The sequence below is a fragment of the Ooceraea biroi genome, chromosome 9 (genome assembly GCF_003672135.1).
Source record: "Ooceraea biroi isolate clonal line C1 chromosome 9, Obir_v5.4, whole genome shotgun sequence".
Classification (NCBI taxonomy): domain Eukaryota; kingdom Metazoa; phylum Arthropoda; class Insecta; order Hymenoptera; family Formicidae; genus Ooceraea; species Ooceraea biroi.
The window spans coordinates 13,833,599-13,846,203 of NC_039514.1; the positions used below are offsets into that span (position 1 = coordinate 13,833,599).

The following is a 12,605-nucleotide window of genomic DNA, read 5'->3' on the forward strand; positions in this document are numbered from 1 at the left end:
ATTTATACATATTTGCAATAGAAATGTGTAATTTGAAAAAAGAATTTAAAACATATATGTAAAAAATGATAGGAATAGTATAATAATATCCATTACATTGTCACGTGTGTTTAAAAATTGAGAAACATGTAGAGAAAAAATTTAATTGTCGCGAATTTTATCGAATTTACATTTTATGCTCACAAAATTTCGGTAATTGGTATATTAGAACTTGCTTAAGGAAATTGTAGAAAATGGATGGCTTTTGCGTATGAACTTTCTATGAGAAAAAGAGCGAAAGAGAAAGTAGAGGATATCTGTACGGGACTACTATTGATTAGAAGCTCGGAGTTTTCAACGAGCAATTTACGATTACCTGCGGCAACGACTGCGTGACACATATGTATTATACAGCGAATCAATAATATGCGTATCGATCATTTTGTCATAGTCGTATGTTATGGAAGCTTAAATATCGTCGCTGCATTATTTATAAGCAGCCATTAAGGACTTGTCGAGTCATAGGCAGTTAATAACGAATGTGCGTCTCTCTGCGCGTCGCATGCTATCGTGATTCGATAATACGGAATTCGATAAGACGGGACACAAGCGACACGATTTCTAGCATTCTCGTATATCGTATTTCCTCCAGAAATATAAATTACGCACGTGAGAAGAACTACCCACCCAATTAACAGTCCCGTAGCAGCAAACATTTGTCTCGTCGGCTCGTCATCGCTCGTCATCGCTCTAGTAATAGTCCGCTATTTTTTACGACGCGCGCTATCGATTAACTATCGACCAATCAGTTTCAAATTTGAACAGTCGATATTTATAATGACGATTCTCGCATCGGTCGGTTGTCCATCATGTGGAGGATGAAGTCCCGCGAGTCTGTGCGTCGAAAGTAGCACGGCGGATTTTTGCGGAGGTTCGATCGTCCTCCGACACGGTGACGGCGAATTGTAGGCGCGCGACTTCGATAGCCACGTGATAAATCGATGCCCCGAGGGCCGATAGTCGCGGCGGGCAGCAAAATATAGGGATTCACGATTCGATAGGTACCGCTGTAGAATATTCATAAGTGACCGTTGTGCGCCTCCGTTGCGCCTTCGGCATCGGCGCAGGCGTAGCCATCCTCGTCGCTTCGTCGCGCCGTCCGCGTCGTATTGTCCTGCCGGACAAACCGACGGAAACGAGACGAAAGTTCGACGAGGGATCATTAGCTTAGCGCCAACAACCTTCAATTTTCGTCAGCGAGCACAGAAATGCTTCTCTTTCGCGCGTTGATTTTCGCATTTTTGCTGCCACCTGCGCTTTGTCAAACACCGATGAGTCTGTGTAAGTAAGACGTTTGCATTCGAACGATATATCGATCATGTTTCGCTTTTGTTTGTCTTTCGTATTGTTCAAATGCAGCAGGCGGCATCAGTATTCGATCACAGAGATATTCAATTATTCAGCGTTGCAGCGCGTATTTGGCGAGAATCTGCTTTATACTCTCAATGTATCGCGATTACTGCGAGTTTAGCCGTTTGCCGTTTTGTTTGTTAAAGTGGTCGTGACGGAGGAAGCCGACTCGTCTATCTTGGGATTATTAAACGACGCGGTTCCAGAAGCGGAACGAAATTTCGCCAACGACATGATCACCGTTGAACTTTCGGTCGTTACGGTGAACCGTGAGAATGTGGACGCGAGTTTCGATAAAGGTACTTTTTTTCCATCTGTACTTGATTATAAACTTTTACATTTTCTATAGTCATAACTTCATACGATTATTTATAGCACGAAACTTTTAATTTTATACGTGGAAGGTTAAAGTTTTAGTATCGGAATTATCTTTGAATGATCTCAAAGGAATATGCAGTTATTAACAAATAATGCTCGAGACCAGAAATATTCTGCATATTATTTCGATAACTCCTTTGGCACCACAAAATCCGTTGTTCTGATGTGATAATTACAAGCTAGAATAGTTGCGCGTAGCCACCAGAAATTAGTCGTTTCGGTACAACGATTATGCAAAGCGATTTCACGCACCGATTAAATATCAATTGTTTTGACGTAACGATTACTTGGGAGGCGATTATGCGTGACAATTACAGAATCGAATTTCATGCAATCGCAGTCTAGTGCACAGTATATACATGTATTGTTATTCGATTTTATGAAATTTATCTAAACATCTGAGTTTCTTATTTGTAAATATAGCTCTTAGGTGGTATTTAAAACCTAGAATTTTTCAAGCTCAGTTTGATAGCGAGATCTGTGTAAAGTTCGCAAAATCTTACGTTTGTCCCCGTAGTATGCGCTGTTCTCTATAAAGGCATAAGCATTATTTTGGACATGACGTGGACCGGTTGGGACAAACTGCGAAATATCGCGGATGAGACTGGGATAATATACAAACGCGGCGATTGCAGTGTAAATCCATACGTTCAGGCGATTGATGATCTTTTGGTTATGAAAAATGCGACGGACGTCGGCTTGATTTTCGAAGATGAAAAAGGTGCGCAAACAGAGTTTATAAGTATAGTATATTGATTTGCTCTTGAAATTTCCTTTTTACTTCCTAGTGTTGCGTATTTCATGCTATATCGCACAATAATGATTTTAGAGCTAAACCAGAGTCTTTATTACCTTATCGGAAATTCCATAATTAGATTAGTAGTAATCGACGAATTGACGGAGAGGACTGTGTCGAAAATACGGAATATGCGACCGTCGCCGTCGTATTATGCTATGTATGCTACTACAGCGAAAATGGAAGAATTCTTTAAAACGGTGAGCGATTATTTGTTACACCCGCTCTTGAAATTTGTAATAAATATTTGTACATATAACATATATATAATTTTGCATCTTTTGATCAATTTTATTCGAACGTGCGAACGATTCCAGGCTATCGGAGGTGGTTTAGTTAAACTCGAGGGTATTTGGAACTTGATATTCACGGACAATAACTATCAGGATTTTAAATACATGAACGGCGAACTTCGGTTGAATGTCTCGTTCATCGTTTTTACTATGAAAAGTGATATTTGTTGCCGTTTAATGGCCGGCGAAGTATCCTGCAATTGTCCCAGAAATTTTAAGGTCAGTCTTCATAAAGGAGCATTTCCTTCCTTCTTTTTTTTCAGGATTGCTACGCAAAATTTTATTAACGTTATATAGCGCATAACATCCGACAGGCATGAAAACCGTTTTAACTTTAATGTTATTTAAAGAATATTATATTAAAAAAGTCACGTCATTAGATATTCCCTTACTATTTCAAACGTCTGATCGGCTTGATCGTGAGTTTGATGAGCGACGTGCAAAGGACGGGTGTAAACGTGCAGCCGAGGACGGGTCAGTGCGATAAATCTGCCACTTCTATTCCATCAACGTCGAATGTTTTAGGGGAGACATTTAACAAGATTTTAATGACAGTAAGTATCTCACACACACAGCAACGTTTATTTTTTCCCTTTCTCTCACTATTTCTCTCTCGTCTGTTACAGTGAGACATAATTTCTTATTCAGTAAAAAAATTAAATGTGTAAAAATTTAAATGTAAATAACTTTACTTTCTAGAGAATGGATGGTAACGATACTTTCGAATATTGGTCGGAAAAGTCAATGATCACTTATAAGGCAGAGATTGTCTTGCAAACGGTTAGTCATGGATCCGTGGATGCACTCGGGACTTGGACAAGACGTGCAAAAATTAAAGAAGCAGATGGCAAGAGAATAGAACCAGCCAGGCGATTCTTCCGGATTGGTACGGCACCGGTAAGAACCACAAGTTTCACTGAAGCTTCGTTTCGTCTCGTTTCGTTTCATTTTGTTACGTACCATTAAGTGGGGAAGCAATGACACGTTACACGCGCCTGTGAATAACGATTATCATCACTTTTCTTAGTATTTTAGTGCAATTTCGCAGAAGCATCAAATTAATTTGATCATATTATTCGGAATAGGCAGTTCCTTGGTCAGTTAGTAAGAAGGACCCAACAACGGACCAAGAAATGCGCAACGGAGATGCGAAGGAAATCTGGGAAGGTTACTGTATCGATTTCGTGGAAAAACTCTCCGAAAAGATGCATTTTGATTACGATCTCGTTATACCCGAAGACAAAGAATTTGGCAGGAGACTACCGAATGGTGAATGGACTGGTCTGATAGGCGATTTGGTTAAAGGAGTAGGTTTTATTCCACAGAATTGTTCCTCACATACTTTATGTATTAAGTGTGTTTATTTATTAATGCGTATGCATATAGGAAACTGATATCGTTGTGGCAGCATTAACGATGACATCGGAGCGAGAAGAGGTCATCGATTTTGTTGCACCGTATTTCGAGCAGAGCGGCATACTTATCGGTATATGATCTATATGTTATTTGTGTATTAAATATTAGACATGCAAATTAATTTGATATCTTTAATATATCTATTTCCTCTAATAATGATACTAAATTTATAAATATTTGAACTTAAGTACTTCTTCTTTAATGTTGCCATGTTTATAAAATGAGGGAATATCTTAATTTGAATTTTTTAACAAAAAACGTCAAATTTTTAAATAACATCAATTTTTGGTAAAAAGACACCAAATTCATTTGCATTAATAAAACCTCTTAAGAAAGTAATGCAAGATATATGTTGCATAATACAGCATAGTAAAGAATGCTTCCTTTTTATTTAATAATGGCAGCATCGATTTTCCCTCAACTTTTTGTCCCACTTGCTGCTCTTGCATTTTGTATCATTGTACGCTGAGACCTATCCGAATTGAAGATTTAGTCGCAAATGCATGCATGCAGGTGATCGGGTATCTGATTCGGTCGGATCGACCGATTCACGCTAATCTTCTTATTTTCAAGTAATGCGGAAGCCGGTTCGCAAAACGTCCCTATTCAAGTTTATGACGGTGCTGAGACTCGAAGTTTGGCTCAGCATCGTGGGTGCTCTGACTCTGACCGGCATTATGATTTGGATACTGGACAAATATTCGCCGTACAGCGCGCGAAATAACAAACAACTCTATCCGTATCCTTGCAGGTACATGCATGTTTCTTATCGTGCAGTGGTATCTCGTTTGTACGCAATACTGCTCAGCGTTACTACCGCTTTATCGGTGCGATATCGTTCCACGTTATTGTCGCGTCGCGTGTTACGTTATATATCTGATTTTTTTAGTCCGATTTCCGACTCTTCCTCTCACATTTCGATCGTGATTTGAGTAATGGATATTTATTTTTCAATATTTTTCAGGGAGTTCACGTTGAAGGAAAGCTTCTGGTTTGCATTAACGTCTTTCACGCCGCAAGGTGGTGGCGAGGCGCCGAAGGCATTGTCAAGCAGGACTCTGGTAGCGGCTTACTGGCTGTTCGTTGTACTGATGCTCGCAACTTTCACCGCAAATTTAGCCGCTTTTCTTACCGTGGAAAGAATGCAGGTAAATATGTTACTTTTCTTTTTATCTGAATTTTTTAATTTTTCCGGTGATTATTGCAAATCACTCGAATTCTCACCGCAAAACAATTGCTCTGTTTCATCTCCCTCTCTCTTTCTCCCTCTCTCTCTTTTTTTTGTTAGCCTTATTTGTTAATATAATTGCGTGTATTTTATTATTACAGTCGCCCGTGCAATCGCTGGAGCAGCTTGCGAGACAATCACGCATAAATTATACCGTCTTGGCGAATTCTAGCGCTCATCAGTATTTCATAAACATGAAAAATGCCGAGGATAAACTTTACACGTGTGTGTGAAATCGTAATGACGTAATCAGTCGTTATATTCTCATTAGAATTTTGTTTTGTTTAAGATTACGTTAAGACATTGCTATGTAATGTTATCGTATTTTTTTTCTATTATTTATCTTTTCTATTCGCAGAGTATGGAAAGAAATTACGCTAAATAGTACCAGCGATCAAGTGGAATATCGTGTTTGGGATTATCCGATAAAGGAACAGTATGGCCATATTCTGCAAGCTCTCACTCAAGTCGGTCCAGTGAAGACCACCGAAGAAGGTTTCCAGAAGGTAAAACAAGATGAAATAGATATAAATAAACATAAGAAATATCATGTAAAAATGTTTTTTCTTTATTTTCCAATTGCTTTATTTTAATATCACACGTTTTAATTCTATAGTCATTTATTATTATTCTAATAATCGAAATAATACACTTCATACAACTTCTAATACAATTCTTACACTTTCGTAATTCTAATACAAACTTCATACAAATGCATAATTGTACGATACATGCACGATTTTAGGTAATAGAAAGCGAAAAGGCCGAGTTTGCGTTTATTCATGACTCGTCAGAGATCAAGTACGAAGTTACGAAGAATTGCAACTTGACAGAAGTAGGCGAGGTGTTCGCCGAGCAGCCGTACGCCATCGCCGTGCAACAAGGCAGTCATTTGCAAGAAGAAATAAGCAGAACGTCTGATCGATTTTGCCGCTCTTTCCAGTCGCCCTTAATCCATTCACTCCCGAATTAGTTTTATTATTTCCGAGCTATTAGAAATTTATTGTTGCGACAAGAGCTCTAAACTCGCGCGAATGTTTTTATCATAAATCTTGCAATTATCAAATAATAAAATAATAAAATACTTTCTCTACGAAGTATTAATGTATGGATAGTTGTTACTAAATATATCGAGAGAGAGAATGGATTAAGGATCGATAAAATCGATATATAAACTATTATTGTGGCGCGATTACCACAATACATGATACGTATTCGATCTACAAATAAAATCATCATTCGCAGGATTCTCGATTTACAGAAAGATAGATATTTCGAGACACTGGCGGCCAAGTACTGGAATCAATCGCTGAAAGCCCAATGTCCGAACTCCGACGACAACGAGGGAATCACGTTGGAGAGTTTGGGTGAGTTATTTCTTTTCCATGTTCTTTTTCCTAATTAAAATTTATTGTTAGAATTAAAATCTATTAACTATTATCAGCGGTGCGATTAGAACGTTAATAATATCAATATATAATTGGGTGTAAATTCTTTCGTAATTAATTCAAAGTTTGCGCGTCGACATATATCCGAGTCGAGTTCTTTCCACAGGAGGTGTATTTATCGCGACTTTGTTTGGGCTCGCTTTGGCAATGATTACTTTAGCTGGCGAGGTTCTTTATTATCGTAAACGCAACATCTCTCAGAAGGAAAAACCGAATGACAAGAAGATGCAGATCAAAGACATTGAGAATGAGAAGGTCATGTTGCAAAAAATCGCCTCAAAGCTTCAACTGAAAGCTGCGCCTACCGACGGGATTTTTAGCCAGCAACTTCGTCACACACCGCGAGTTTCTCACATTTCTGTTTATCCACGACATTTCCCGTTCAAAGATTAAGTTTTCTGATCTATTGTATCACATGTTTCATAGAGAGCTTTTTCTTTCGTTGAGGGATTAAAATAAAATTAAAACACTGAAATAAATAAAACACATTATAAACGCTATAATAAAATGGACGGCCATAAAGACGGAATAAACGATTAATTTGTTTAATTATATATTTAACTCTTTCTCTTTCTCGTGTTTCATTTTAACTTTCGAAATTTTATATGATAAAATTTCGAAAGTTTTTGATTTATTTAATCTGAAAAACTTTGTATCTATGAGAATATTGCACTTATACTGATAAATACATAGCATGCTCTACGATATTACGGTAATTAATTGCAGAATATTTTCGTACAAAAATCATATTTTTAATTAAATATTTAAATGTTTTTAATTAAACATAGCATAAGGTTTTATTAAATACAAATATGCGATATTATTACGAAAACGTTACTCGAAATATATATATGTACGTTTCAACAAACGATTACGTTCTCTCGTGAAGCGAAAATACAATGACACGCGCGGTCATTGATCCTCGAATACTTTCACATCGTATATTTTTGCTTCCTGGCCGTAAATAGGGTAGAAAACGATGGTACGTAGTTCCGACTCCCAGATGATTCTATAATTTGTCTTTGAGGTTTTTTACTATCATATTTTGCAAACGTCAATTTTTGCAACGTTTCCGAGATGCCACATTTATGCGAATGTGTAACGGATAATAAATTCGTGATGTTTGCATCGATTTTTTTCACGCATATGGCTTAATAATAGTCACGGATGAACTGATAGGCAGGATATAATCTACACATCGATTTTCATACGTCACGTTACGTAAATGCTATCAGAATCTAGAGTGATACAAGTGCTTTTACGTGTAATGCAAAATTGAAAAAAACATTCATTCGATTGTCATCGTCATAAGATGCATCGAGCTTTTCCCTTTTCCCTTTATCGAGATAATATATATTTTATTATCTTATTTTTTATTTATGTTTACACACACTAATACATACATATACATATGAAATCGAACGCGAGCGAGCACGCGCGCCGAGAGTTGCGTAAAGAAAAGCAAAAGTAGCAAAAAGAAGTTTAGGTAATCGACCAATTGTGTCGATCACACTCCGACTGGAGCACGTCACGGTTGATGATTCTTCGAACTTTTCTAACAAAAGAGAATAGAGATTTACGCCAGGTGGGGAATATCTGTCGTTTACCAAGTCAATATAAAGACATTCCGCGCATGAAGGCGTGATCACTTGGGGAGATAGTGTATATCTCGGAATCGAAATAAGAATTGTCTTTTTGCGAGAGCTCTATAGAAAACGATCGATGATCCTCGAGAATGGTTTGCTGCAAGGTCAGTGAGTGTATACTCAATCAAATGTCGCATTTATTCCGTAATCCATGTTGCACTCCCGCTGCATTTGTGACGCGTACACGCGGTTGTCACATATTAAAGTAAAAAAGTAACAACACACGCACACATAGTTTGCTTTCACTTAACTCACTTGTGAATTTTAAATAGCTTCTTTCCTCACTTCTTCTTATTAAATGAGAATTTTGCACGAATTTTCTCTGCATACTTCCTCGAGACGTGCCATCGAGGAAACATGATCAATAGATACGCGCAATGAACTAGATGACCAAAAATTTGGGAAGTGATTGAGAAAAATTAAAGTAGTACTTGTTTATATTTCACCGTAGTCTGAAATTAAATTTTTTCTAAATTTCTTTTATGTGCCATCCTCGAATTAACATTTCTTTGTACTTTTCCAGGTATATCTGATATTATCAACTCTAATTGCGTGTCACGTGAATGCGAATCACGAGAGTTTGAAGACTTTGAGTCAACAGATTGACGTATCGCAAGTTCCTTGGAATAGTCGCTATGACATTTACGAGGGTGCTTCCTCCAAAGTGTTGCCTCGTTTCTATGACTCTTATGGATCAAACCGGGACAGATCGGGAGATTATTTTGGAAGCTCGTCCGAACATTTACCGATTCCTAGTTTTAAAAAAGAACCAAGACAAGGAAATGAGAAAAAAATCTCGAAGAAACCGATAATCCCATTTTACGCCCTCGCTAACGGGGATTCCTTTAAGCATAAAGAGTTCGTTCCACTTTCGGCAATCGCGCATTGCCGAGAAGTCAAAGTAAAATCGATCGGGGAAGAACCACGGAAAAGCTTTACGACCTGTTACAAGTGTAAGGATCCCAAAACTAAGTCCACATACGAACGCTGCTCGTACAATGGTCCAAAAAGAAGTGCATCTGCTAGCACAAAAGTAGAACGTTTTCTGTCCGCACCTGTTAGCTTCAGATATCGAAGGTAATGATGTAATATTTATCTACTTTTTAAATTAAATTGTACTCACATAAAGTCAAATATCTATTGAAATAAATTTTGCAATATGCTTGGTGCAATGTTTTCTTATTAACAAGATGTTAGCAAAGACCTGCCATTATATTATTTATTGAATATAACATTACATAACACAATTTGATATAACATAAAATTGTTGCCTCATTTTCAGCGAATTTGTTGCTAAATCTATAATTTATAATCGTGTTACGAATAATTTGTATGAGTTACTTTGATCATCCATTTATTCTAGGTCCAGTTTGGGGGAGGGGGTTGCGGGGGATAGTTACGGTGATTATCATGGAAAACTGCGGCATCCGTATCGATTCGCCGAAGAGTATTTCATCGATGCCACGCACGACGTGCCGGCTGCATACGAAAACAAGGGGGAAGTATGTGATAAGGTTGTGAAGGATTCCATGGTCTGCATGGTGTGCAAGGATGCCAAGACCAACGGTAAGTACGAGCAGTGCTCGTACGTAAACCAACCGCGCGAGAAGGCATACTCGTACACGAAATCCAGCTCCTTCGGGAAGCCTCAGGAAGAAGACGATAGCGCCGACCAACCAGAAGAAACTTCTCCCAAATCCTTCAATTTCGAAGCGTCCGATCGACGAAAAGATCGGAATCCTACCGTCGTGGAGGAATCTCGTTCAGAATACCGTTACCCCAGCGAGGATCACTCTAACAGAGCCTCAACAAAGAAAGCGAAGGAGCAGGACGACGGAGTGCGGGATGACGCGACTTCAGCGGATTGCAAAAAAGTACAAAAAGATTCCAAAACCTGCGTGATATGCAAGGATCCGGCGAACGGCGGCACTTACGAAAAATGCACGTACAATTATCAGCCTAATGAAAAATTGTACAAATATAGCAGATCGAAAAACTTCGGATATCCAGATAAGACTTCGGATTCTAGCTTTAACCGTGAGACGGCCGAAACATCCGACAAGTCGACGGATTACCCGCAGAGTTCAGATGCTACGCATGATTATTTTGGTAAGATTTTCTCATCTTTTTTTCTCCGTCTCTTTCCTATTTTGTAAAATATTTTCTTTCACTATTCTCTTTGTTAAAGTACGTGAACATCAAAATGCGCACAACAATTTTATTTTAGTTTATAAAACATCGTTGAAATAATTAGATTATTCAAACGCAATGATTTTGTTGTGCGTGATTTGCACAGATTCAGGCAGATTGGAAGTTCCTACTTATCCACGAAGGTCTGACAGACTCGGCGAAGCTAAAGAGGCGACCGACGATTCCGACAGTACGTTACACGATTCGGCCGAACACGGCAACGCCAGTAATTATCCCGAAGGCTCGAGCAATACCGAGTATCCAATCTCATCGAGTAACACCAACTCTGAGTCCGATACCGATACTTACGAAGGGGTGACATCGCCTAAATCCGCTTCGGAGGATAACTCCGAAGACAATACGGATCATTGCGAAAAGTTTCAGAAAGACTCAATGACATGCACCGTCTGCAAGGATCCAAAAACGGGCGATGATTTCGAACGGTGTTCTTACTCCTATCAGCCTAGTGATAAACTCTTTTCTTACAGTAAATCCACCTCGTTCGGCAATTCACAGAGAGACAGATCCCGCGATGCACCGCATCAAGACGAGGAAAGCTCGGATAGCTCGGAGACTGCGAGGGAGGGATCTTACGGATACATTCCTAGACAAACTTACGAGGCTTCAACGGCGGACGGAACAACATCTAAGGATGATGACACGGAAGAGCAACAAAGCAAGAAAGAAGTGGACACCGGATACCTGAATACCGCGAGAAAGAAGGAGGAGATTGAGGAGTTTATGCAAAACTTTAAGAAGGAGGACCGGTCCAAGTGCAAGAAAATCATGCGCGACAAGATGACATGTTACCAGTGTGTCGACGAGGATGGTTTTCAGAAGGAGGAGTGCGTTTTTGTGACCGGAGAAGAATCCGACAAGGCTCAACTCGCATTTCCTCAGGTGAAGCAGTTTCAGATCGATCCCGCTGCATCGAGCGCTCGTCGTCTCGGTCTCTCGACCCCAACGAGGGCGAAAACGACGGCGGATCTTTTAGAGCCCAATGCATCCGCCAGCGGAAATTCCTACGTCAGAATGGAAAAACCGGACAACGAATACCCAGAGGAGGCGCCGCACACGGCGGAGGAAACCAAGGAGGCTGAACCGTACGATTACACGTCGGAAACGAGGCCCAGATACGACAAGGTCCTCGGATTCACTCTTCCCGCGTACATGTTCACCACGTCGGAACACGAGGCAGCATTTGACGAAATCGTAGCTTCCGGCCGCGATCAGCGCTAATTTAGGTATCTTTTATCGCTTTTCCCTTTCTTAAGCTCATACATCTCTTTATTAAGTTTATCGCGTTGGACATTTCTTTAGACCTTCTAACTGCGAGCGCTTGTATCGTACTGATGTATTAATGAAGAACACCCGCATTTGCGTATCTTTGTTATTTAGTTTGTAGCATTACGATACATGGGATCTTGAAGGCCTTGCTCGGGTACAGTGATCTGAAAATTCCCAATTAAACGAATTATTATTGACTCGTAGCGAAATCGTTCAATATGCCGTACCAGTCGTCGTAGAGCGCGTTAGAGAATCTTTCTGATGAACAGTTAGCAGTTCACAGTTTTCGTTTTTTCGCAAAGACCTCCCCGTCTCTGATTGATACGATCCGAAGGTACATTGGGGTCTTAAAATAAGCACGAGCTATTTTGGCGGGCAACCGCGGCGAGCGACAAGTGGCGAGCAATGAGCGGCCGGCGCGCTGACCAGCGAGCGAGCGGCGCGATGCGACGCGCGGCGCGACCAGGCGATCAAATCGGTAAAGATGTAAGACTGCGGAGCCGCATCGTCAGAGCTGCGCGGTGCTAAGCCCGT

At 39.7% G+C, this 12,605-nt stretch overlaps 1 protein-coding gene and 1 long non-coding RNA gene across 2 annotated transcripts; one reads left to right on the forward strand and one right to left on the reverse strand.

Moving 5' to 3' along the window:
• The first annotated feature begins 1,014 nt into the window (after positions 1 to 1,014).
• Positions 1,015 to 8,223, forward strand: LOC105277299 (ionotropic receptor 25a). The gene is made up of 16 exons (XM_011335559.3): positions 1,015 to 1,320; positions 1,536 to 1,688; positions 2,285 to 2,488; positions 2,597 to 2,763; positions 2,881 to 3,075; positions 3,237 to 3,410; positions 3,556 to 3,753; positions 3,942 to 4,163; positions 4,243 to 4,342; positions 4,846 to 5,023; positions 5,237 to 5,420; positions 5,602 to 5,723; positions 5,859 to 6,006; positions 6,246 to 6,415; positions 6,746 to 6,867; positions 7,055 to 8,223. Exons 1-16 carry the CDS (start codon positions 1,248 to 1,250, stop codon positions 7,339 to 7,341), a joined length of 2,697 nt encoding a protein of 898 aa, XP_011333861.1. The 5' UTR covers positions 1,015 to 1,247; the 3' UTR covers positions 7,342 to 8,223.
• A 3,830-nt stretch (positions 8,224 to 12,053) lies between these two features.
• LOC105277301 lies at positions 12,054 to 12,473 on the reverse strand. The gene is made up of 2 exons (XR_893587.3): positions 12,299 to 12,473; positions 12,054 to 12,235 (listed from the first exon to the last, which is right to left on the reverse strand). It is a non-coding gene; the product is annotated as an uncharacterized LOC105277301 (long non-coding RNA).
• Between the last annotated feature and the right edge of the window lie 132 nt (positions 12,474 to 12,605).